Source organism: Tenrec ecaudatus, chromosome 4 (genome assembly GCF_050624435.1).
Source record: "Tenrec ecaudatus isolate mTenEca1 chromosome 4, mTenEca1.hap1, whole genome shotgun sequence".
Classification (NCBI taxonomy): Eukaryota; Metazoa; Chordata; class Mammalia; order Afrosoricida; family Tenrecidae; genus Tenrec; species Tenrec ecaudatus.
The window spans coordinates 172827707-172855210 of record NC_134533.1 but is presented as its reverse complement, the minus strand read 5'-3'; the positions used below and the strand labels follow the sequence as shown (position 1 = coordinate 172855210).

At 39.7% G+C, this 27504-nt stretch overlaps 1 protein-coding gene across 6 annotated transcripts in view; it reads left to right on the top strand.

Moving 5' to 3' along the window:
- The window catches only part of GOLGA4 (golgin A4), a 120250-nt gene that overhangs the window by 69006 nt on the left and 23740 nt on the right, over nt 1-27504 (top strand). For all 6 annotated transcript variants that reach the window (XM_075547059.1, XM_075547058.1, XM_075547056.1 and 3 more), the window contains 9 exons: nt 1281-1412; nt 4360-4515; nt 8405-12645; nt 13426-13547; nt 13957-14087; nt 18642-18755; nt 21127-21147; nt 21451-21519; nt 23176-23251. In XM_075547059.1, coding sequence (XP_075403174.1) covers nt 1281-1412; nt 4360-4515; nt 8405-12645; nt 13426-13547; nt 13957-14087; nt 18642-18755; nt 21127-21147; nt 21451-21519; nt 23176-23251 — 5062 coding nt within the window. The remainder of the gene's footprint in view (nt 1-1280; nt 1413-4359; nt 4516-8404; nt 12646-13425; nt 13548-13956; nt 14088-18641; nt 18756-21126; nt 21148-21450; nt 21520-23175; nt 23252-27504) is intronic.

Genomic DNA, 27504 nt, shown 5'->3' with positions numbered 1-27504 from the left:
GGTTGGCAGTTGAGTGTACTAACTATATAGGTGACTCCTACTATCTGTAACACCACCACTCACCGCCATTGAGTCAATTTTGACTCAATGGGCTCTATAAGACAGAGTAGGATGGGAGAGGGGAGGGGGGAAATGAGGAGCTGACGCCAGGGGCTTAGGTGGAGAGCAAATGTTTTGAGAATGATGAGGGCAATGAATGTACAGATGTGCTTCACACAATTGATATATTGATGGATTATGATAAGAGTTGTATGAGACCCTAATAAAACGATTGAAAAAAAAGACATAATAGAACTACTCCTTAGCGTTTCTGAAGCTATCTTTTTTATATATATACTCTTTTTATTGATAGATCTTACTCCAGTATATTCTTCTCTTCGCTTCCAGTTCTGTTGTTCAATCCCATTGGGTGGGGTTATACAATCATCAATGCTATCAACTCCCTCCCCCCACCACTTTCCATACCCTCAGGGAACTGTCGTCACTCCTGTCTGTCTTTGAGGGGTCGTCTATCTTGACTATCATGTACTGAGCAATCTTATATAGACAAATGCACATATGCACATTTGAAATGATTAATGAGTTATATCACATGTAGACCTTAATAGTAAGGGGAGGAAATCTTAAAGAACTAGAGGATAGTTATGTAGTTCATTGGTGCCATACTGAACCCTGGATGTATCTTCCGCTCCCTGTGGCACTTCTGAGAGGGACTCTTCAGTTGTCTTGTTGGAGTTAGAGTCTCCACATCCACTCCCCTTGACATTGATTTGGTTCCATGATTTTTGAACTTCTGACTTATTCCCATTGACACCTCATGATCACACAAGCTGGTGTGCTTCTTCCATGTGGGCTTTGTTGTGAAGCTATAAGTCTTTACAGGAGTAGACAGTCTTGTCCTTCTCCTGAGGAGCAGGTGTGGGTTTGAACCATTCACCTTGCAGCCTGATGCTTAGTCCACTCACTGTGCCACCAGGTCTCATTTACTATCTGGTAACCTCTGCTTCCTCTTTAGGAACGATCCGTACAAGAGTCTTCAGCTTCTGGGAATGAGAACTGCAGCTCTTCCTTTTTAAATGAGCTGTGAAACATTGCTTCTTTTTCTTTTAATTATTGAAACTGATGACTGATACATGTGGGGAATATGTCTTGGCTTTCCTCTTAAGTTATTAGTTAATAGCTAAAATGTTATAAAGTACTTATTGGATCATATGGATCAGTCGAAGAGCTATATATTTTATTCTGAGTGTTTTTATTTTGTACCGTTGATTGCTTATCAGAAATCCTCAGAGGAACAAATCACTAAGTTACAGAAGCTTCATGAAAAGGAGCTGGCCAGCAAGGAGCAGGAGCTGACCAACAGGTTTCAGGCTCAAGAAAGAGCATTTCAGGAACAAATGAAGGCAGCTCTGGTAAGTGTCTATGCTTTGTAAAGCGTCATAAAAGAGTTATCCTCTCATCCCTGCCTTCCTCCCTGCTGTGACCTCCTGCTGAGAATTTGCCTTTTCACCCCAGATATACTGAATCAGGGATATATGAGACATGTGTGTATGTATGTATCCTAGAGCGAGATACACAAATTGCCAGGGGATCATGTTAAAATAGAGATTGTGATTCAGGTTATTTGGATTTGAAATGCAAATTCTCAGTGGGGGTCATAACCAGAATGAACCAGTGCAAAGCCTTCCTTCAGTTTGAGATTGGGCCGCTGGAAGCCTTGACCTTCGGGAATGCAGAGAGGATTGGAAGTAGACCAGAAAGAGGCCCCCAAAGCTTGTTATTCGGTTATGTATGAAAACTAAATATCCTGACCAACCAGTTTTAATCAGTTTGTTTTCCTCTCTCTCAGTCCCACCCTAACAGTAAGTAATGATTAAGGAGAGAGTAGATAGGCTGATGAAATGGCCAACCAATGACTAGATAATTCAGGAAGCCTGTGTAAAAACTTCCTAATCTCACTGTACTCAGAACTCAAGACTCAGAAAGATTCCTCTAAAATGTATTTTAATGAAGAAAAAGATGGAAATAAGTAGTTTTCCTTTTAAGTAGAATAAGCACATTGGTGATCTTCAATCCATTCGTTGTTTAAAAAATTAAAAGAAAACATTGACCAAACTAAGTAAAACAGCCAAAGAAGCAAATATACTAAAGAATTATTAGAATAGTATGTGAAAGTTTAAAAAAAACCCTACTTCTTCAATTGTAGATACAAAGTTACCATTAATGTAAAAAATGTAGTTTGCTTATTTTTATAAGAAGTGTTCATAAAATCAGTAAAATAGTATACATGATTTAAAATGCTCCCAGTGTCAAAGGATGAGAAATTACTGTTTCAATTTCTGTTCTCCTATCTATTTTACCCACTCTCATTTAGCTCTGGGTTTCTGAGGTGTTCCAGTAGCACTCTCCCTTTAACGGAGTTAGCAGAGTTCACCAGTCTTCTCTTTGGGGCAAATAGGAATGTGGCCTTGCAATGGCAGTTGGGTGAGGTTAGAGGTTTAGTGTGTTGTCATTAAGTTTATATGTATATAGGTACCTATTTGTATATTGTGTTGGTCCAGAAGGGATTTAAAGCAGTTTACAAGAGTGCTTGGAAACATAATAAGAAAACAAAAATTAACCATGTCTTTAGCTGTCGATTCACTGACCCCACGCACGGCAGCTCTGAGTACAACAGAGCAAACACTACCTGGTGATGCGCTGTCCCCACAGTTACTTGCTAGAGAGACTGCTGTGATCCTTAAGATTTTTCATTACCTGACTTTTCACAGTCGGTTGCCTGGCCTTTTCCCCTAGCCCATCTCAGTCTGGAAGCTCCACGGACAGGTGTTCAGCATCAATTATTACAACACCCAAGCCTCCTCTGCCAGATGAGTGGTGGCTGTGCTTGAGATGCATCCACTAGGACTTAAGCCTGGCTTTCCTGATAAAAGGAGAAAATTCTACCTCTGAACTACCAATGCACCCATAAATCAAAAACCCCGTAGAGAAATTCAGAGTCAAATGGATATACCCGAACTAGAGAATGATTCTAAAAAAATATTTGTTAATGTATTATGAGGTTTTCATACTGAGGTAAAGGACCTTTTTAATAAAAGAAACTAAAACATTTGTTAATCCTGTGTCATAATAACTGATACATTCAGATATATTACAAAAAAAAAGAATAAGGTATACACCTATTTACCAACACATCCATACACATGGCCCTTCTGGCTTCCCTGTCTGCTTAGTTTCTTAAAAGAAGTTATCTTTGAGTTGATAGTCAAAGTCTCACAGACTGAGATTCCCTTCTTATTTTTATTGGCATCTAGGGGTGCATTGAAAATTTAGTATACATTAAACATAGTATGCTTAAATATTTTACAATGAATTTTTTCATATTCATCTACCTATTTATAACATGGTACAAAATATTTCCCTAAGGCAGCATGTCTCGCCAGAATGTAGCTCTCAGATGGTGATTGTTGGAGACTGAAAATATTGCTGTTGGCAACGTAAACCCTAAGCAGTAGGTGTAGATAAGTAAGCTCACTTTTTAAAATTGGAGTTCAAAGTCATCAAATGTTCAAAGTACTTTGTAGAGATTCTCTTCTCAAAACAGTAAACACTTATAATGTGAAAATTGATATATCACAAGGACTAGTGAAGGAGAAACTTTTGAGACTTTGATGAAGTTGTAGGGGAGCCCAAATCATTGAAAATAAGTTATGTAGGAAGCTGTGCATTAGGTCAGTAGTTCAAAACCACTACGAGCTCCTCAGGAGAACGATGAGGCTTTCTTCCTGCTTAAAGAGTTACAGTCTCAGAAACCCACTGGGGGGCGTGGGGGGGGCGGTTCTACCCTGAACTGTCGCTTTGCTGTGAGTTGACAACTCGGTGGCAGAGTTTTCTGAAAGATTTGTCATTTATTTCTTTAATCTATGTATTCACAAGTGATCTTCTGATTTTATATTTAATTTTCCTGGTGTAATGAAAATTTAACAGCCTATAACAATCTAGTTTCTAGACCTCACATTGAAATATGAAATTGTGAGTGTAGAAGACTAGGTGACCCTTCACATTCAGTGGTGTTTTGCAAAGTATTTTAAGTAATGGAAAAATAGCAGACATTAGTAGGGTTACTGGAACAAAAATTTTCATATAAATAGTAGTTGTGGCAAAGATTGGCCAGACCACACTGGAAAAATTACACTGCTTTTCTGCAGATTAGAGCATGGGAGGAGAGAGGGCGGGGGAGGGGAATACTGTCTCCTCACAGGGCCAGTGTGAAGATGAAATGAAATGATTCCCGTGGAAGTGCTTTGGGAACGGTGAAGCTTTATCTGGTCTAAGGTGGTATTATTGTTTTTGGCACAGGAAAAGAGTCAGTCAGACTATCTGAAGATCACCCAAGAAAAAGAACAGCAAGAATCTTTGGCCCTGGAAGAGCTAGAGTTGCAGAAAAAATCCATTCTTGCAGAAAGTGAAGATAAACTTAGGGAGCTTCGGCAAGTGGCGGAGACTTACAGAACTGTACGTATCTAGAGCTGGAGGTCCTTGTGTGTGAGGACCGTGGCTGCTGTCGTCAGAACAGTGTTGTAGAGAAGCTTTGGTTTTACTCGGTTAGGCGGACGCAGGCATGCACCTCGTTTTTAGTGAGCACTATTTACGGGAGTGGTTTGGGCTTTGGGCTCCCTGTTTGCTACATGGTGGTCCTGATTCTGCCTTCAGCTGGCTGATTTCCATTAGTCGTCCACTCTGCTGCTTTACCCGAGGCGCTGCCTCCTGATTTCCAGGAAACTGCCTCACTTTGTAGGCAGTACTTCCTCAGCCACCTTCCTGCCTGAGCAGCTTCATCTCATGCCACATCCTGAACAGAATCCATTCTCTGCTTATATAACAACTTAGCAATACCAATGCCCTCCTTCTGCACTTATATTTTCCCCAGTTTTTCCATGTTAAAAATTATTTTGAAATGAACATGTTTACATATATGACTCACTATGCTGTTTTAAGACCCTCTGACCTTTGCTTTTTGGAGCTACTTTGTACACTAGTTTCCCAGGGTCTGCATGTGTCATGTAGTGACGTTGATTGTAGTCTTCAAATTGTGCAACTGCCCTCACCGCCTTATTGTAGTTATTCTCCTCCCTTAGACAGATGCTCACTGCCCCTAATGTTCCTGTCTAATCTTTCAAGTTGCTGGTGTTTTTGATCGTACGTAGATTGTTCTTAAAAGAGCATAATGTTCAGGGCATACATTTTTAATTAGTAATGCTAAACTATTATTTAAGTGTTAAGATTTTTTTAAAACATTTTATTAGGGGCTCATACAACTCTTATCACAATCCATGCATATACATACGTCAATTGTATAAAGCACATCTGCACATTCTTTGCCCTAATCATTTTCTTTTTTTACATTTTATTAGGGGCTCATACAACTCTTATCACAATCCACACATATACATACATCAATTGTATAAAGCACATCCGTGCATTCTTTTCCCTAATCATTCTCAAAGCATTTGCTCTCCACTTAAGCCCTCTGCATCAGGTCTTCTTTTTTTTCCCCCTCCCTCATGAGCCCTTGACAATCCACAGATTAAGGGATATTTTTAGCTTAAGGCTGTAAGATTATCTCAGGGCAGTGACTTCAGAAGTTCATCTTAACTTCCTGGAAGTTTAGAGTCCATGAGAATTTGAAACTCTTGTCTACATTTCCCCCTTTTGATCAGGATTCTTTTATAAAGTTCCATCAAATTTTCAGCTATGGTAACTGGGTAACATCAGTTCTTTTGAGCTCATGGCAACAGAGGCAGCTGTTCATGGAAGGAATTATTCTCACATTCCATCCCCCTCCTGTTCCTGATGTGTCTCCTTCCTCTACTGCTCCAGATGAATAGACGCCAGGCGCTGCGCCTTGGAGTGCCGCTTGCAAGGAGCAGAGAGGTACAACAGACATGTCGTTAGACCTACCGACTGAGCTATCCTGTGAAACCATGATCCTAAACAACTCACAAACCAAGAAACCAAATCCCATAGAAGCTTTATGGTTGTACATACAACGTTTTGTCATACACTCTTTTTGGGAGGTGGCATTGTTGTAAATAAAGCTATTACAAAATTTATCAATTCGTTTTTTACAAGTGCTTTTTTAGTATTTTTGCATTGAACTAGGCAGTAAAACAATTAGATAAAACCTCTTATAGCTCTACACTGTTGTATTTTCCTATTGGTGACATGTGTGAAAGGTGGCATTGAAGAAAGTAGTGGGTACTTAGGAGACCTTATTCATCTACTTGCAAGCTTTGTAAATTATTATTAATAATTTAAATTCCTCACCTGTCACATGAAGAGAATGGATTTGGTAATTCCTTACGATCTTATTCTGATTACCACTGTTACAACCCCCAAGCCCCCCCAACCCCCAGGCCAATAAATGGTAGTTTTAAGTTTACAGAAACATTGTGGCGAACATATAGAGCAGGGGTCCTTAAATTTTTTAAATAGGGGGCCAGTTCACCATCCCTCAGACCCATTGGAGGGGCGGACTGTAGTTTTTTTTAAAAAAAATGTATGAACAAATTCCTATGCACACTGCACATATCTTATTTTGAAGTAAAAAACAAACAGGGAAGAAACACCCAGCGGACTGGATAATTGTCCTTGGCGGGCCACATGTGACCCGCAGGTTGTAGTTTGAGGACCCCCTGATATAGAGAGTACTGTATATTCCCTAGTCATTTATTAACATCTTATAGTGCTAAGGTAGGAGAGTAAGTAAAACAAATATTGCTATTAAAGTTCTAGTGTGTATATATATAGTTGATACCAAGCAAAACACGTTTAAACATACCACTGAGATCAGTGGGTAGTTGCAAGTGGTTGTTTGAATAATATACTTGCCTTACTTTCATTAAGGTGCCTTTAAAAAATATCGTCAAAACAGTAACTTCTGAAGGGGTCTACTGAGCCTGTTCAGTTCAAGGCAGAGCGGTCAGCTCAGAGGGCTACAGCAACTGTTTTGTTTTTGTTTTTAATTCTCAAGGGATAATGTTGATGGATTTTTTCCTCCCCATACTATGAATACATCTTAATCACATTGAAAATTGCACTGGTGAGAAAGACTGGGAGAGTTGTGCTGAGGAGTTTTTCCTCCTGGCAGTGCTCTCTTTGCGGCGAGCAAGGGCTGTCCTCTAAGAATTGTTTGGGAAGTCTTATCCTGTCCACTCAAAAGCCCTCATCTTGCCCCTCAGACAAAACAAACGAACAAAAACTCAACAGTATTGAAAAGGAACACAACTTGAGTCCCTTGTGATGCCCAATGGGGTAAACTGAAGAAAGAAGTATATGGGAAAGACGTGTAGAACTAGAACCACCAGCTTTGGGAAGTGTGTAGACCTGGATGGAGGCTATGTCAGGAAACATTTTGATACTTTGTAAAGATAATTATTTTATTTGGTTTTGTGCCAATACTTTTTAACATATCTGAATATCTTTGTTATCATTGATAAGCCCATATAGATACATTATTATAAACGAAATCCATATTTCATGTTAGGTTTTACCTTGGTTGTGTTATAATAACTCTGTGGGTTTTGAAAACTGCAACGCCAGGTGTCTAGCATAGTGGTATCATACAGAATAGTTGCGTTTTCCTAAAAATGCCCTGAGCTCTATCCTCCAGACTCTTTCCTGACTCCCTGGCAACCAGACGTAGGACTTTCTCTCTTTAACATTTTATGGTTCTGCCTTAACTTTTTTCTTTGAGAGTCATGATGGATAGTGTGTGAGATAATAGTAATCTTTGGTTAAACTTGTTTCTTTTAAAAAAAGCTATATTAAACAATTTTGGGGTATAAAATTAGATATATTATATCCCCTACCCCCAAAATTATGAAAGCAATAGAATACTACTGTACACTTTATAAAAAAAAACATCCTCTTCCTCCCAACAGTTACAGGAGCCCTAGTAGCTTAACAGTTACACGCTTGCTTGCTAACCCAAAGGTCAGCAGTGGAAGCTCACTGGTGGAACGGGGGAGGAAAGAGCAGATGCTCTGCTTTTCTAAGACACCCAGTAGAGCAGTTCTGCTCTATCCTAGAGGGTTGACTCAACAGCACACAGTAACCACAGGTAGCATATGCACTTTATGATTTATTTCTCTTTTCTTATCCATGTCTGCTCATTAAAATCATTACCAAAATATGCAGAGAGAGTGAAATTATGAGTAGAGTTCTGTTCTTTGCTATAGGAGTTCTTTATCAATTTAATATAGAGAAATTTTTGTCCTTATATTTGATGTGATATGTAGTTATTTATCAGAATTTAAATATTTAGGTGCTAGGCATCATGTCATGTATGCTACTGTTAATAAGTAAGTATATATTTTGATAACGTATCTGTTTTTATTAACAGAGAATTCTTGAATTGGAAAGTTCCTTGGACAAAAGCTTACAAGAAAGCAAAAATCAGTCAGAAGATTTAGCTATCCATTTGGAAGCTGAACAAAATAAGCACAATAAAGAAATCACAATTATGGTTGAAAAACACAAGACAGAATTGGAAAGTCTAAAGCAGCAGCAAGGTAACCTTTGGACTGGAAAACTCGAAGCCTTCAAGCAACAGCATCAGGCAGAAATAGAAAGCCTGAGAGAAAAGTATGAACAAGAAAAGGAAACATTGTTGAAAGACAAAGAGATTCTTTTCCAGGCCCACATAAAGGAGATGAATGAAAAAACTTTAGAAAAACTTGATGTGAAGCAAACAGAACTGGAATCATTATCTTCTGAACTGTCTGAAGTCTTAAACACCCGTCAGAAACTGGAAGAAGAACTTTCTGCACTAAAGGACCAGGCGGACAAAGGGAAGCAGGAGTTAGAGGCCAAACTGGATGAAGAGAGAAACCTTCACCAGCAAGAAGTTGGCAATATCCTTAAAGAACAAGAGGTGTCATTTCAGAAAACTGAGAAAGCATTGAAAGAAGAAATTAATCAACTTGGGCTTCTCTTAAAGGAAAAGGACCAACATTTGAAAGAGCATCAAGCTCATGTGGCCAACTTAGAGGCAGATATTAAAAGGTCTGAAGGGGAACTCCAGCAGACTTCTGCTAAGCTGGATCTTTTTCAGTCATACCAGAGTAGCTCTGATGACCAGGCAAAAGCATATGAGGAACACTTGGCCCAGTTGCAGAAAAGGTTGTTAGATTTAGAAACAGAAAGACTTCTTCTCACCAAACAGGTAGCTGAAATTGAAACACAGAAGAATGATGTTAGTACTGAGTTAGAAACTCACAAAACCCAGGTTCAGGAATTAATGCAGCAACTTGAAAACCAGAATAGTGAAATGGAGCAAAAACTAAAATCCCTAACCCAACTCTACGAGTCCAGACTGAAAGAGAGTAACACAGAGCAGGAACAGACAAAGCAAATCGTGATGGAAAAGGAAACTTTAATTTTACAAATGAGAGAAGGACAGAGCAAAGAGATTGAAATACTTAAACAGAAATTGTTAGCCAAGGAGGACAGTATTAGTATTTTGAACGAGGGATATGAAACCAAATTTAAAAACCAAGAGAAAAAGATGGAAAAAATTAAGCAGAAAGCCAAGGAGATGCAAGAAACATTAAAGAAGAAATTGGTGGATCAGGAAGCCAAACTTAAAAAAGAGCTCGAAAACACTGTTCTAGAACTTAGTCAGAAAGAAAAACAGTTCAATGCCAAAATGTTGGAAATGGCCCAGGCTAACTCAGCTGGAATCAATGATGTGGTGTCAAGACTGGAGACAAACCAGAAGGAGCAAATAGTAAGTCTAACTGAGGTGCACCAGCGAGAACTCAGGGAAGTCATCTTAAACTGGGAGAAGAGACTTAACCAGCAAGCTGAGGAACTTCAGGAAAAACATGAAGCCCAGTTACATGAAAAAGAGCAAGAGGTGGCAGATCTGAAACAAAAGATCCTCATATTTGGGTGTGAAAAAGAAGAGATGAACAAGGAAGTACTGTGGCTGAAGGAAGAAGGTGTGAAGCGGGTTACGGTATTAGATGAAGTACAGGAACAGTTAAAGCAGAAGTCTGCTCATTTGAATGCTCTCTCGCAAAATGAAAATAAACTGAAAGCACAACTTGAAAAACTAGAGGTTGACCTAAGTCATTCTCTGAAGGAGAATAGTCTTCTTCAGGAGCAGCTAACTGAACTAAAGACACTGGCAGAGCAAGATAAGCTGAAGGTTTCTCAGTTGACTGACAAGCTAAAAGCCACAGATGAAGAATTCCAGAATTTGAAATATTCCCATGAACAAAGCAAGAAAAATCTAGAGGACAAAAGCTTGGAATTCAAGAAGTTGTCAGAGGAACTAGAAATACAATTAGATATTCACTGTAAGAAAACGGAAGCCATGCTACAAATGAAAACAAATGAGCTTGTGGACATTAGCAATAGGAAAATTAATGCCATTCTTTCTAGAATTTCACATTGTCAACTCCACACAAGTAAAGTTAAGGAGACACTACTAATTCAAACTTGCAAAGTTTCTGAATTAGAAGCACAACTTAAACAGCTAACAGAAGAGCAGAATGCACTGCAGAGTTCTGTTCAACAGGCTACCTATCACTTAGAAGAGAAAGAAAATCAAATTAAGAGCCTGAAGGCTGACATTGATGGTCTTGTCTCAGAAAAAGAGGCCCTACAGAAGGAAGGAGGCAATCAGCAACAAGCCGCCTCCGAAAAGGAGTCTTGTATCACACAGCTAAAGAAAGAGCTCTCTGAAAACATCAATGCCGTCACCTTGATGAAAGAAGAACTTACGGGGAAAACATCTGAGATCAGCAGTCTGAATAAGCAACTCACTGACTTGAGTGATCAACTTCAGAAGAGCGTCAGCCTAACAGAAAAAGAAGCCGCCATTTCCTCACTGAGTAAGCAGTATGATGAAGAGCAACGGCAATTGCTGGAGCAGGTGCAGGATCTGTCTTTGAAAGTTGACACTCTGGACAAAGAGAAAGCCTCTGCTCTTGAGCAGGTAGATCAGCTGTCCGACAAATTTTCAGAGTGGAAGAAAAAAGCACAGTCAAGATTTACGCAGAATCAAAATACGATGAAAGAGTTGCAGATGCAGCTTGACTTAAAAACGAAGGAAGCCAGGGACAAGGATGAGCAGCTAAATGTATTAAAGGAAGACCTTGACCAGCAAAATAAAAGATTTGAGTCTTTAAAGGGTGAAATGGAAGATAAGAAGAGTAAGATGGAGAAAAAGAAGTGGAAGTTAGAGACTGAGTTAAAAACTCAAACAGCAAGAATTGTGGAGTTAGAAGAGCATATGACTCAGAAAACAATGGAAATTGAGTCCTTACGTGAAGTCCTTAAAAGTTGCAATCAACAAAAGGATATGGAACAGAAAGAACTGGTTCAGAAACTTCAACACATCCAAGAGTTAGGGGAAGAAAAGGACAATAGGGTTATAGAAGCTGAAGAAAAAGCATTAAGACTTGAAAAGCAACTCTCTTCTGTGAAGTCTGAACTTGAAACTCAGAATAAAGAATTGGAACGTGTGACTTTAGGTGTGCGGAGCAAAGAGGAAGAGTTAAAGGCACTTGAAGGTAGGCTTGAGGCAGAAAGTGCTGCAAAATTAGCAGAACTGAAGAAAAAGGCTGAACACAAACTTGCCGCCATCAAGAAACAGTTGTTATCTCAAATGGAAGACAAGGAGCAGCAATATAAAAAAGATACAGAAAGCCATTTAAGTGAGCTAAATACAAAATTACAAGAGAGAGAGAAGGACATTCTCATCTTGGAAGAAAAACTTAAATCAGTAGAACATTTACCACAGTCAGAAACACCAGTTGTTTCCAAGTCAGCAAAAGACGTGGCAGTGAGTGCCAGACAAGAAGCAGCAGATGCTGAAGGTGGTTTGCCTAAAGTACACGAAGAAACAATCCGGGATTTACAAAGGAGTTTAACGGAGAAAGAAAAGCTATTACAGAGGCTGGAGCAGGAAAAAGAGGAGACACTCTCTTCTCATTCTGAAGTTCTTTGTAAATACCAGGAACTCTTAATAAAGTTAGAACATGCTGAAACAAAGCAACATGAGGATCAAGTCATGATAAATCATCTGAAAGAAGAACTTGAAGAAAAAAACGCGAACTACGCCTTAGTAGTATCCCAGCATATGGAAGGAGGAGGGAAAAATAACACAGGAGCAAAGCAGTCCTTAGAAAATGTGGTTGATGATGTCCAGAAAACTCTCCAGGAGAAGGAGCTAACCTGTCAGAGCTTGGAGCAGAAGATAAAAGAGCTGGATTCGTGCTTAGCAAGAGAGAAGGAAAAACATAGAGTTGAAATGGAAGAGTTGGCCTCAAAATATGAAAAATTGCAGGCTTTTCAACAACACTTGGATGGAAAAGATAAATCCACAGAATTTCTAGAAGAAAGTGCTGAAAACACATCAAAATCACATGTGGTCCGAACTAACTTACATGGTAACATGGAGACCCAGCACAATGACCTGGAGTTTAAGTTAGCAGGGGCTGAGCAGGAGAAGCAGAGGCTGGGCAAGGAGATTGCTAAATTGCAGAAAGATTTTCGAATATTGCGGAAGGAGCATCAGCAAGAACTGGATATAGTAAAGAAAGAATGTGAGAAAGAAATGGAGGAGAGAATCAAGTAAGTTTGATTTTAGCACGAATACTGTAAAGGCCCCACCCAACCTACTGCTACCCAGTTGATGCGGAGTCAGCAACCTTCCGTAAGCTTTCTGAGGCTGTGGATCTTCATGGGACTAGATGGTCTCATCTTTCTCCTGGGGAGCACCGGGGTGGGTGGGGGTGGGGGTAGAACCTCAGACCTTGCAGTCTTCTTTGAGTTCCCCCCCCTTTTCTCCCCTAAGGTAGTACTGTACGCTCCTTCTATTCTGCCCTATAGGAAATGCCATTCCATAGCCATCAAGTGGGAAATCATTTTTTGCTTACAAGATTATGTTGTTAGATATATACCCACTAATTACTTTCTTTTAAAAAATTATTATTAGTATATAATATAGTGAAAATATAAAAGGGGAAAGAAAAAGTCTTCTAATCCCCAGGACCACTCCCTTGAGGTAATTGTTTTTATATCCCTCCAGAAATTTTCTGTGCCTGAGCATGCACATATATGTCTAAATGTGCATGTATGTCCTTAGAACTTTTTATACCAGTGAATTCAAATTGCATGCAGTTTTTTAAAATCATTTTATTGGGGGCTCATATAACTCTTATCACAATCCATACATCCTTCCATCGTGTTGAGCGCATTTGTACATTTGTTGCCCTCGTCATTCTCAAAACATTCGCTTTCCACTTGAGCTCCTGGTATCAAAGCTGCATACACGGTTTTTGAAGACCAAGTAGCCTTTCACATTTTGCTTCTTTGTGTGGTAGCAGTTAACTTTACAATTTTATTACTCAGACTGGAGCAAGAAGATCTCGAGTTGAAGCACAATTCCACATTAAAACAGCTGGTGAGGGAATTTAATACACAGCTAGCGCAAAAGGAGCAGGAGCTGGAAATGACCATCAAAGAAACCATTGGTAAGTAAGAATGTACAGTCAGTAAGGATGAAAAATCAGAATCAGCAGGGGCTATTTATAATTTAAACTTACTCTTTTTACGCTGTACTAAGTGCTTTAAGCAATTAAAGGCAGGAAAAAATTACTCTCTCTCTCCAGTTCTTATTTGGGTTGCCTAGCAGTCATCTACCTTAAGGGGAGGAGGAGTAGGTAAAAGAAACTGCAAAACATTCATTACCTTGTAAAGAAGCCTCTGCTCAGTGAAGGGGGATATTTGATCACTGTTGGCCTGGATGCCTCATTAAACATTTTATAATTATAAAAATGGATTTTTGTAAACATTAACTTGGAATGAGGCTTGGGACTGGTGGGAATATTGATACTCTTACCTAACATGTTTTCTTGTGTGTGCTCATTTTTTACTCAATAGGTAAGGCCCAAGAGGTGGAAGCTGAACTTTTGGAAAGTCACCAAGAAGAGACAAACCAGTTACATAAAAAGATTGCAGAGAAAGAAGATGATCTAAAAAGAACAGCCAAAAGATACGAAGAAATCCTTGATGTACATAATTTTTTTTTCACTCAATCCCCCCAAACCTACCTGTAATAGATTTCGTGGTAGTGCAAAAAAAAAAACCAAAACAAAACAAAAGGATGTGTCATCAGGGTTCCTGGTTTTCTAATGTAGAGGGCTTTGGGGTCAATATTTTTCAAATTAGTGCTTTTGTATTATACATAGAGTTCATAAAGAGTCTAATTGATGTCTGACTTCCATCAGGATTGTAGCCTTCTGATCAGATTCTGCTAACCAGGCAATGCAGTCTCTGCTGGCACTGAAGTAATAGTGAATCATTAAGGGCAAGAATAGCTTCCTGTTTCAAACTGAATTGTGAGAGACCCAGACCAGTTAAGAGTTGAGAGTTTGTGTGTTGACATCTATGTAATTAGTGTTTGTTTGAGTGTGACTGGTTATCTCAGCTGGGGTCTTGCAGGGAGTACCAGTTAAGGTTGACTTTATTACAGGGCCCTGTAACATAAGAGGAGGCCTGGTGTTGTAGTAGCTGTAAGTTGGGCAGCTAACTGCAAGGTCAGCAGTTTGAAACTACCAGCCCATCTGTGGGAGAAAGAGAGGGCATTCTATTCCTGTAAAGAGTTACAATCTTGGAAATTGATGGATAGTTTTTCCATGTCCTAGAGCAATGTCCTAGACCCCTTTCACAGGGGTTGCCCGATTCATACCAGTAGCCAAATTACAGTTATGAAATAGCAATGAAAATAATTTTATGGTTGGGAGGTCACCACAACATGAGGAACAGTATTAAAGGGTCGTGGCATTAGGAAGGTTGAGAAGCACTGTCCTAAAGGGTCCTGGTGACGTGATGACAATGAGTTTTGTTTTGTTTGTCTATTGGTTTATTTGGTGGGCTGTTAGCCACAAAGTCAGCATTTTGAATCCACCAGCCAGTCCATTGGAGAAAGGTGAGACTCTGTACACCCATACCATTTTACAGCTTCAGAAATCCAAAGGAATAGTTCTGTACCATCCATAATGTCCTATAGGGTCATTATGAGTAAGAAATGAGTTTGGTTTGGTGTACTCTGTCCCTTCCTAATTTTCAGATGGTTTTTGTTGGTTTCAAAGAGAAAAAAGATTGATGTTGTTGGAGAGTAGGGGGGCAATGGAATGTATCAGCTAAATCTTAATGTATTTACTGATAGTGGGTTGTTAATGTTATTCTTGTGTCTGAAGATAAGCCATGGATACTAGTGAGAGTGATTTCAAATGGAAAATGATTACATTCTTGATTAGCTTGCAGACTTTTTAGTTAGTCCTTATTTCATTATATGCTAAGAATGGTTTTATGACTAAGAATGTGCAAATCAAAAGAATCACGCCTCAACTAACTACGGTCATAATAGAACTCTGAAAAGGGAGCGGTTTCTAGTAATATTTCTAATAGAATTGCACTGTTTCAAATTCAGAATATGACACGTGCCTATAAATACCAGCCTTTATCCTTAAAAAATAATTGGTTTTTGTTGAGAATGTACTAAGCAAACACATAGCTAATCCAAGGTTGTATGTGTGCAGGGCAGTGGCTTTCATTCTTCACGCGGTGTGACCGTTCTCTTGTTCTTTTGCTAGGTGGTTCTTGCCCCAGTAACATAGTGTCTGTCTGACCCTCCAAGCTGCGATTGTCAGTTTGATCCCAGATTGAGGGATGCTCTAATGATTGATTGCTAGTGCATGATACCCAAGACAGGCATTCTTTGCTAGTTAAGCTAGACTATGTTTGGTTTTTAAGAAGCCTCTGGGAATATTTTTTTATTTAAGGTTGGAGCTTGACAGTGGGGTTGGAGGTTCATCAGTTTCCATTGCTCTGGAAACTCTGGAGTCCAGAGGAATTTGAAATTCTGTTCTGCATTTTCCACCGTTAGATCAGAATTCTTTTTTAAAAGATCATTTTAATGTGGTGAAGAAAGCTGATGGTGCCCAGCTGTCCATCATTCTTCCTTCCTCTGGACAGGGGAGACCAACAGTTGCTCTTTAGGTGACTACCCATGCGCTCTGAGACCTCAGTTGACACTCCTCAACATGAGAGAGAGCATAGCATTGTCTTTGTGGGCTGTATCTTACCACTTGACCTTTTGTGTTCCCCAAGACTATGGTCCTCCTGAGCCTTGAAGCCCAGCAACTCATTCCCAAAAAGCGTTTGATTGTGTCTGAGAAGTTTTCATATCTTTGCCCACTTTGCTCTACTCCATGTATTTGCAACTGAGGTAACTACCCATGACAAATAGATTCTGTCAGACCTACATCTTTTTGGATATAGTCCCATCCTCCCACACACATTGGAAATTGGTTTGTATTTTCGTGATTTGGTTTTTGGCATATTAGCTAGTCTTCAGAATCACTTTCTATGCATAAAGATTCAGTTTACCTAGCTTCTCATTTATTTATTTTTTATTCTAAAGTGGGACGGTTACCCTTTCTTCAAGGAACCCAGAAAGCGTTTCACAAAGAAAATTACAGGAATTTTTCTTAAATTAGAAATAGTGCTTTGAGGATTTTCTAATTCTTAGAGGGCCTGCTTTAGGATGGTATCATACAAAACCATCAGAAAACGCATCCAAACATAGCTAATTGTCATGCTACAGATCCGAATGAAGAGTCATAAAGAGCATTTGGATTGACACAGACACCCACATAGGAAATTCTGCGCTAGAATAAAAACAGTGACCAAGACTGTGGGCGGTAATGCATTCGCAGTTACTTCTAGATGGTATTTCAGGGCTGGAAGCCAGGTTAATGTGTGCCTCACTATAGAAATAGCCAAGGAGTCTATGCACCAGAGATGTTTGCTTTGATATGTTGAAGTTAGACTTTTCAAATATCCCATGGTTCATTGACTTACTTTGTACCATAGGGCTTAACTATCTGTTGTTGAGACTTAAATGTTTTGATGTTGTTAAGGCAAATCAGCATCAGATATCTATTTGTGGTGGTTTTCCCTGTTGAATCTCTTATTCAGCAAACACTTCTTCATTACTCAAATCTGATCAATACTCAAATTCTAAGTGTTCTTTTGGCATGTCGGGTACTGCAAGCTTTATAGATGAGAGGAGAGGTCTGCGTTGCACTGTCTAATAAATCACTGCAATTGCCAAGACAAAGAATGAGGAAATTGACCAATGGGCAGCAATATCTCGCTAGGACAATATGTATGTCAGTTTTTTAAGTAGGATCATTGAGCTAGTAAGTCACATACTGTTTCCTAATGCAGCCTTGTCTGTTTGGGGGAAGTTAAGAGGAATGGACATATAGTTGTTACTGAACACATTGGATAAAAATTAGTATTTTTTTTTCTCCCAAATAGCATTTACTTAAAACATTTTAAGCCAAAGAACCTCTGGGGCGACAGAGGCAGGAGATACAGGTCTTGCTGAAATCAATTTAAGAACCGTCCCATGATGTATAAGACTCATCCAGCTCATGGCTGTCATGTCAGTTCTGATTCATAACAACCTGAGGACTGTGTAGACCTGGAGTCCATCCAGAGGGGGTGACAAAAGTCCAGTCTTCTGTGAACAACAGGTTTCCAACTGATGGAGCAGTGCTGGCTCCGTAAATCTAGTCCTCTAAACCTCTAGTCCAGTGGGTCTCGGCCTGTGGGTCGCGACCCCATGGGAGTGGGGGTAGGTTGAATGATCCTTTCACGGGTCGCCAAAGACCATCATAAAACACTTATTTCCCATGATCTTAGGAACTGAGACACCGCTCTTCTTTCCGTCTCCAGGGAGGTCCTCCCTCATGCAAGTCCACCCATGTACATGTACCCGGCGTGAAGACTGACCCATACTACACCATGCTTCAAGACAAAATTTCATTTATTTGTCATTAGAAATAAGTATTTCAAAATATATAATTACATGTTGTTTTGTGGTTAATCACTATGCTTTAATTATGTTCAATTTATAACAATAAAAATACATCCTGCATATCAGATATTTACATTACAATTCATAACAGTAGCAAAATTACAGTTATGCAGTAGCAACGAAACTAATTTTATGGTTGGGGGTCACTACAACCTGAGGAACTGTATGAAAGGGTCGCAGCCTGAGGAAGGTTGAGAACCACTGCTCTAGTCTGTGATGATTTGAAATCAGCTCAATGACAGTGGATAGTTTATTATAATGAATAGTTTCTGGAAATCACATCCCAAGATAGGAAAGGCCAAAGTCCTTAAATACAGGTTCTATATTGTTTGCCGTGGTACTGATGTACACTTAATTGTTGCTGTGCCGAATCCTGGTAGTCCGAGTTCAGAAGTAAATTAAGTGCTGGCTAGTTGCCTGGGGTAGAAACTAACTGGAAGTGCATTTAGGAAAGTGGAGTCTTAGGCATCATCAATAGCATTAAAAAGACGTGGAATTAAAATTGTGGCATGAAAGATACTGTCTAGAGCACAATATTGAATGAAAAGAAAACCACTGAACTCATACACTTTTATTTTTCCCAACAGAGATAGTTTTGTCTGTACTCTCTTGACTCTTCAACGTTCCTTTGACAGATTTATTTATTAACACATTACCCTTTTTTTTTATCTTCAAGGCTCGGGAAGAAGAAATGACTGCCAAAGTCATGGCCCTACAGGCTCAAGTTGAGGAGCTGCAAAAGAAACACCAGCAAAGGCAACAGCAGGAGGAGAGCCCTGGCCATGATAAAGTGAGAGGACCTTGCGTTGGTTTCCCTCATTTCTTGAAAGCACTCACATTTTCATTCTTTGCCTTGCCTGCTCACATGTATACGTACTTTATTTCATCGTCACAAAAACCTTGCAAGAGAGAGATTCTGGCTTCCATCTTCTAGGCATGGGAGCTAAGGTTCAAAAGGTGAAATAAATGGTTGAAGTGCTCACAGTAAGTGTTCAGTGGGAATTTAGACCCCACCTGCTAGACTTCAGTACTTAGTCATTTTTGTTACACCAGTATTTCTCTTTTCCATGGAAAATAGAGAGGAGAGTGAACCATATAGACCTTGATAACTTATATATATATATATATATATATATATATATATATATATATATATATATACACACACACACACAGCGACGGATGTCTCTAACACCGACGGATGTCTCCCTTCACCCACTTTTCTGTTGTCCATCCCCTGGGAGGGGGTTTTATGTAGATCATTGTGATTGGTTCCCCCTTTCTCCCTCTATCATCCTTTACCCTCCTCTTATCTCTACTCTCATTTTTTTATCCTGCTCTAGATTCCCTGTGTTTCCAGCTCTTATTTGTACCTGTGTACATGCTCTGCTCTAGTCGGATTTGTAAGGTAGAATTGGGGTTATGATAGTGGCAGGGAGGAAGCATTAAAGAACCAGAGGAAAGTTTCATTGATGCTATAATGTACCTTGACTGGCTCTTCTCTTCCTGTGACCCTTCTGTAAGGGGCTATCCAATTGTCTACAGATGGACTTTGGGTTTCCACCCCGCTTTCCCCCTCACTCAAATTGATATGATTATTTGATCTGGGTCTTTGATGTCTGATACCTGATCCCATTAACACCTCATGATCACACAAGCTTATGTGCTTCTTCCATGTGGGCATTGTTGCGTCCCAGCTAGATGGCTGCTTGTTTATCTTCAAGTCTTTAAGACCCCAGATGCTATATCTTTTGATAGCCAGACACCATCAGCTTTTTCCCCCACATTTGCCTATGCACCCATTTTGTCTTCAGCAATCATGTCAGGAAGGTGAGCATCATAGAATGCTGGGTATTAGAACAAAGTGTTCTTTCATTGAGGGAGTACCATATTTACCCATGTATAAGAGTTTTTCAGCACATTTTTAATGCAGTTTTTGTGGTAAAATGAGGTGTCTCAGCTGATGTTCGGGTCGGCTTATACTTGAGTATGTAAGGTACTTGAGTGGAGGCCCAGTGTCTGTCTGCTACCTTAATACTTAACATATAAATATGTGCTCATAGATCTATTCCCCTATCATTATATATAAATATTTTTACATATTTACATGCCTGTATTTAGATGCCTCTATAAATGCCCATTTGCCTCCTAGTTCTTTCCGCTATTTTCTTTTGTCCCACTATCATGTTTGGTCTTCATTCAGGTTTCAGTAATTCCTCCACGCTATATTGCCCTTGATCACGCCCCCTCAGGCATCCTATACCCTCCTTGCCATAGATTTTAGATCACTTGTTTGTTCCCTTGTCCCTGTGTTGGTTAACACCCCTTTCTTTCTCCCGCCTCCCCCTCTCCAGTGTCCCCACCCCAACCCCCCAACCGTTGGTCCTGTTGTTTTCTCCTCCAGATTGTTTATCTTGCCTGTCTTATTTAAATAGACATGCAGAGACAATAAGCACAAAAACAAGACAGAGCAAAACAACAAGAAAACCAATGACATAAAAAGAAAAGCCTATAAAAGTCTGTTTGTTGACCTTTAGGAGTATTTCCCGGTTGAGTCTGATGGGTGCCACACCCTGGCCCCAAAGTCCATTTTTGGTATTCCCCAGGGACTTCATTGCTTTGCTCCCCTTTCTGCTCTGTTGAACGCCCTTAGTGTTTGGTGGCATCAGACTTGGCTCACGAAGCCCCGAGGGCAATATTCCTGCTCAGCAGCCAATACACCCACAGAAAGGACTGTAGGGTCGGCCCCACCATGAGACACAACGTCCCTCATTGACCCATAGCACTGTGGGGGCCAACACTGGAGACCCAGCGTGGGAATAAACTCTTCTTATCAAAGCATCAGCTAATAGCAACACATGAAAAGAATTTCCCTTTATTCTCTGCACAGCGTGCTTCCTTTTTCCATGCGGTTGCCATAGTTGGGAGTTTGGTGAAAGACCCTCATTTGTTTTTCTGTGTGTGTGCTTCTTAGACTATGATATTTTATGTAACAAAATGTACTAGATTTAAAAACAGATCTGGAGGTTGGTTTATCTCAAACCTGACCATGCCCTTAAGACTGTAACTATGGTTTCTGATTTCCTTACATTACTGTTTTGTGTTCATTGTTTATTTATTTTTAAAGTTGCACTCAATTTTTTTCCCCTTTTCATTTTTAGGTGACAATTGAGGAACTACAGGTGAGACATGTTTTTCACAGATCATGATTGAAGGTGGTATATTTTCAGGAGCATGCGGTGCTTTAACTTAAGCATAAAGGAACTATTTTTTAAAATCATTTTATTGGAGGCGCTTACAGTTCTTAGCACAATCCATACATCCATCCATTGTGTCAAGCACAGTTGTACATATGTTGTCATCATCATTCTCAAAACATTGTCTTTCTACTTTTAACAAGGAAAATAATTTCCAAGCAGTATAAAAATAGCGAGGCAATGAGGGAAACCCATGTACATTTCAGATTTAACGCTTTGTTTTTTCAGACACAACTAGCACAGAAGACTTCTCTTATCAGTGACTCAAAGTTGAAAGAGCAAGAGTTCAGAGAACAGGTACAGACTCATTGGTATCCTTTATTTTGAACTAGCTTCCTTAATTCATGTTAGGATGATTTTATATATCATTTACTTAATGTGTTAAAAACCGTTTATTTAGTAGATGGGTGCATAGCAGTACAGTTGGAGATGAATTTAATGGTTAAATCTTCAAGTTCTTTCTAAATACATAGAGATAAAAATCTTGATAATTGATGGGTGTATGAACATTAATTGTGCTATCCTTTTGAGAATGTTTGAAATTTTTCATAATCAATTTTAAGAAAAAAAATTAGTCTGTTAAATCCCAGTGTTGCCTTATTATTTATTTTCTGTCCTTCCCGTAGTGTGCGTTTTTCATTCACTCTCAAGATTGTCACTTTAATGTTCCCTTCTTTTCACAGCCTCACATCTTCAAAACTGTAGCTTAATAATTTTTGTTTTTATTGTGATAAACTACACATCACATACAAATTACTATTTGAACCCTTTTGAAGTGCCCTTTTCAGAGACATTTGGTGTATTCACAATGGTGTGCCATTACTGTCTAGTTCAAGAACATGTTCAGCAGAACAAGAGGAGCAAACCCCGTAGCTTCAACTAGCCACTCCTCATTATCGCCTTATTCCAGCTCCTGGCCGCTAGTACCTGTTAATTTGCCTTCTAGCACTCTGGATTTGCTTATTTTGAATATGTCATATAAATGGAAGCTTACAATTTGTGGCTGTTTTATGGCTGGCTTCTTTCATTTAGCATAATGTTTTAAAGGCTCATTTATCAGCATTTTATTCCTTTATATAGCTGAATAATATCCCATTATATGATTATTCTACCTTCTGATCGATTCACCAGTTGATGTTGACTTATTTTTATCTCCAGGCTGTTGTAAATAATGCTCCTGTGAAAATCTGTGAACATCTTTTCTTTGTTTGTTTTATTTGTTAGAACATTTGTGTTCACTTCTTTTTAATAGAATTGCTAGGTTACATGCCGCATCATTTTTTTTCACGTCCTTGCTTGTAGACATCATCTTCAAAACCATAACACACTCACTGGCTTTGAGTGGACGCCTACTCATAGTGACCTTTAGGACAGAGTGGGTTTCAGAGATTCTAACTCTTTCCAGGAGTAGAATGCCTCCTCGTTCTCCTGTGGTGGTTTCAAACTGCCGACCCTGCGGCTAACTGCCCGAAGTATAGCTTCCTATGACACCACGGCTCCTAGACACCACACTCGGGGGTGTGAGATGCTCCCTCAGCTGGGTTTTCATTGGCACCTCCTGATGGTGTTGAACACCTTGAACTGTGTCTGTTGGCCCTGTGTAGCTCTTCTTTGGTGTCATGTGTATCCGAGTGTTTTGCCTATGCCTTAATTGGGCAGTTTGTCCTCTTTTGTTGTGGAGTTATAAGAAATCTTTATATATCTGGATTGTAGACCTTTATCACCCATTTTGCCGGTTGTCTTTTTCCTTTCTTGCGAGTGTTCTTTATACAGGGTTTCAGATTTGATGAGGTCCAACTTGTCTCTGGTTGCTGCTTACCCTTTTGATGTCATCTGTAAGAAAAGTTAACATATTCATTCTGTCTCTAGCATTTAGATCATGGCTCCAGTAGTTTTTTCTTTCCTCCATATGGTTTCCATATAATCTTTTGATATTGTCTTTGTTATTTTTAGATTCATAATTTACAAGACCGTTTAAAGAAATATGAAAAGAATGTATATGCAACAAGTGTGGGAACACCTTATAAAGGTAAAAATGCTCTTATCTTGGTATCCGAAATTATCTCTTAAGTGCAGAGTTATAGATACATTTTATTTTTCTCTTTGTTTATCTATATTGTTTAGTGACTATATTTTACCTTTGAATTAACTAATAACATTGAGTTGTGGAGAAAGAATAATGGTACTCTAAAACAAAAAGTAATGCATGTTTGTAGTGGAAGAAGAAAATCACACCCGTGTAGCTAGCTGTATGTAAGTGAAAACTGCAAGTTTTCACTTGACTCTTCACTCTCCAGATGGACCCCGTTAGCAGTTCATGTATGTTTTTCAGACTCCCATGTATCTGTGTACCAGCATTCTTTAAAAACAATTTTTTATTAAATACTTTTTTGGGGGGCTCTTACATCTCATCACAATCCATGCATTCATCCAGTGTGTCAAGCACATTTGCACACATGCTGCCGTCATCATTTCGAAGCATTTTCTTTCTACTTGAGCCCTTGGTATCGCCTCCTCATTTCACCCCTCCCTCCCCTGCCCGCCTTTTCTCCCCCCCCCATGAACCCCTGAGAAGTTATAGATTATTGTTTTCATATCTTACATTGCCTTCTGTCGCCCTTCACCTACGTTTCTGTTGTTTGTCCCCCTGGGGGAGGGAGGGTTATATGTTGATCTTTGTGATCGATTCCCCCTTTCTATCCCCTACCTTATCCTCCTGGTATCTCTATTCTCATTGTTGACCCTGAGGGGTTTATTCCCAGTGTTCTGGGCTATTATCTATAACAGTGTGCACATTCTGGTCTGATCCGATTTGTAAGGTAGAATTGAGGTCATGATAGTGGGGGGAAGGAAACATTAGGGAACTAGATGTAAGTTTTGTATTTTGTCGGTACTATACTGCACCCTGACTGATTCATCTCTTCCTTGTGACCCTTCTGTGAGGGTATGTCCAATTGTCTACAGATGGGTTTTGGGTCTCCACTTCACACTCCCCCACCCCCTCCAATTCACATTTGGTATGATTTTGTTCTGGGTCTTAGATGCCTAATACCTGATCCCATCTTCACCTCATGATGATCACACAGGCTTGTACCAGCATTCTTAGGTAATCTTGTGCGTGTACTCACAGAGATTGATATCCTTGAGATGTTTCTAGGTTTTTTTAGATTGTTACAGTAAAGCTGTAGTTACTAATTTTATTTCTTCTTAAATATATTTTTGTTGTTATTGTTGTGCATATACCTAGCCCAAAAAAATACTAATTCAACTTTTTCTATGTCTTCAAATTAGTGGGTTTGATGATATTCTTTGTTTTTAATTTTTATTTATTTGCCTTTTAAAATCATTTTATTTGGGCTCTTATAGATCTTATAACATCAGCTGTGTCCAGCATATTTCTCTATATGTTGCCATCAGTTGATGATGTTCTCTATGTGTGTAGCCATCCTTCTTCTCTCGTTTGTTCCTCTCCATTCACATACACTTAGCTTCCGCTACGGCTCCCGTTCATCTTTCCAGTTGCTCTTGTTGGTTTGATTTTGTACAGATCTTAAAAGCGCAAAATGCTCCACGCAGACCATCTTTACTATTACAATATGTAATTTGAAATCATGATTTAAGGAGAAAATAATTTTAGAAGAGTCATATTTAAGATAGGGAAATTAATTGGAAATGGTTTTCCCTTGGTTCAAATAATGCATGGCACGCACACAGGAGTATAAAGATGAGCTGGGTTTTATTGTCTTCATGCATTAAGAATAGTTCCATTTTGCTAAGTGGTTTGTAACGCTTCCAGCTTTCACTTGGGAGGCACCTAGTGCCTCAGTCAAAGCCATTTAGCTTTCTTTTGTGTTTTTCAAAGCACTTACCATATATACTTGTGTATAAGCCGAGTTTTTCAGCACATTTTAATGCAGTTTTTGTGGTAAAATTAGGTGCCTCGGCTGATATTCAGGTCGGCTTATACTTGCTTATATATGGTACTTGTTATTAAGAAGTACATAAAATGTATAGAAATTCTAATCCAATTAAACAAGGACTTGCTTTGGATTCTTTCCAACCTTCTCTTTAAAAAGAAGAGAAAACCCACGAGCGTTGTAAAATTTCCTGTCATTGTAGGCAAGACCTGCCACTAAGATTCTACTCCAAAGCTAAGTCAACTGTGTGCCATCCTCAGTGTGCAACTCTGCTGAGTCGGGGCCCGCGGCACGTGGAGAGTAGTTCATTTCAACCTGAAGGTTTTCTGCACCATTTCTTACACTTTATGTGATCGCTAGCATACACCCCGCACTGAGTGTGCAGCACTGTTCTAAATATGTTTTGTGTATCAGCTTATTGAAGCCCCTTAGCAACTCAAGCAGCATGGCTCCATGCACGTACACTGCTCCTGTTACCATGTTGCTCTTTAAAGAGGCAGAAACCAGTTACTACCCGAGTCCTGACCCTGCAGTTGAAGGAACAAACTGGTTCCCGTTCTTTAGGAGTCCCTGTGTAAATAATATATTAGGTTTTTTTCTGCTTGCTTTTGAAGTATGTATGATGCAATCACAGTATAAGTGTTCTCGTGTGACTGGTTTGCATATTTTCGCTTAATAAAAGTTTGTGGTGTTCATAATGTAATTCGTGCCTGTGGTTCACTCATTTCTATTTTATTAATTTTAAACACTTTTAATTTTTTCTAACTTGTTCTGAGGAGCATGTTCCTCACAGATGTACCTGTTTATTTTCTAGGCCTGTATATTAGTTAGCTGAAAGGTGATTTCCAGGAGTGGATTCAGGTCCAGGTTTGAGGGTATCTAAAGGTCAGAGCCTCAGATTCTGCCTCTTTCTGTGAGGCCAGCACGGCTGGTCTTTTTTTTATGATTCTGAATTTTTGTCACATATTTTTCTCCCGCTCTGTGTCAAGAATCACCTGAGGATCTATTAGCAGCGCATGCTGATGACCGTGCAGGAGTGTCCTCTGCCAAACCCATCAGTGGGTGTGCTTCCATACTCCGTCCCCCATCTTTTCAACTAACCGACCTGTGTGTGTATTTACTCATCAGTTATTGTTGGTACTGTTTTTGCAGGATTGTGTATATAGTGTAATATGTATTTGCTATGATTGCCTTTTCTTGAGTGTCTGTGTATTCAATATGGGGGCTTTTTAAAAAATCATTTTATTGGGGACTCACTCAGCTCTTATCACAATCCATCCTCCATTGTGTCAAGCACATTTGTGCCTTTGTTGCCGTGGAGGCTTGTATCTAATGCTTTACTTCCGGTCATCATGACTGTGCTGAGTGAAGGTGCCTCCATCTTTCTTTACCTATTTTGATGCCAGCCGTTCCTCCCACAGCGCTCCCCTTGGATAATCCTTTGTGACAGTCACACACAGCACTCACGGACATACTTACGTTTAAGGGGCTTTAGTAAGGAAGTTGACAGGTTACCACAGGCAGGGTCAGTAAACGGAGAGGATACGTCTAGAGATCCACAACGGGGCCTCTCCTCCACTAGCAGCCACTCTCTTCTTTCGTCCCCAGCCTCTCGGCTATGTGGTCTCCTGATGCTGCCTCCACGAACCAGCAAGCCTGCCTGCATCTCTGCCTTAGAGTCTCCTCTGCTCAGTCTCATCGTCTCCTTGCCTCAGCCTTAGGTCTCTGCTTGGTTCCTTTGCTCTGTCCCAAGGTCTCTGTGTCGCAGCCTCTGGTGCCTCTGCCCTTAGCTGCTGCCACTTCACACGGAGATCTCAAATGTGTTCCACTGGTGGCCCTTCTTCCTCTGTAGCCCTGGGGTTTCTCTCCACGTGCGTGCCGTCACTGCGGTGGCTCATTCTTATATGAAGGTGGGTTTTTGTCTTTCAGCAGGTCTTACTTCCAAAGAACCAAAGGTGGCTATTTAAGTCACACCCCCTACTAAAATGGAAACTCAGGACATATCTCACCTTAATCCTGCTCCCCAGAACTTCCCCACCTAACTGGGATTATAACCACAGACAGAACGGCTAGAATGAACAGTACAGCAGAGAGGAATCGCGGCTAGAGAGGCGGTGTCAATTGACTCCATCTCAGTCGTCCTTTCCCTCGGTCATGTTTTCACACTTTGTAAAACATGTCTTCTGGTACACGTGGAAAGTTTTCTCTAGAGCCATGCAACTAAGAGTGCAATTGCTAGTTCAGAGGTTCTTAACTTTTTTACATATCCTTAGTATCGGTCACACTAAACTATTTTCTATGTTGTTGTATAACTTCTCCCTTAACTAGCAGTAGATGAGAGAACCCATCCCCTTGGAGATTTTTA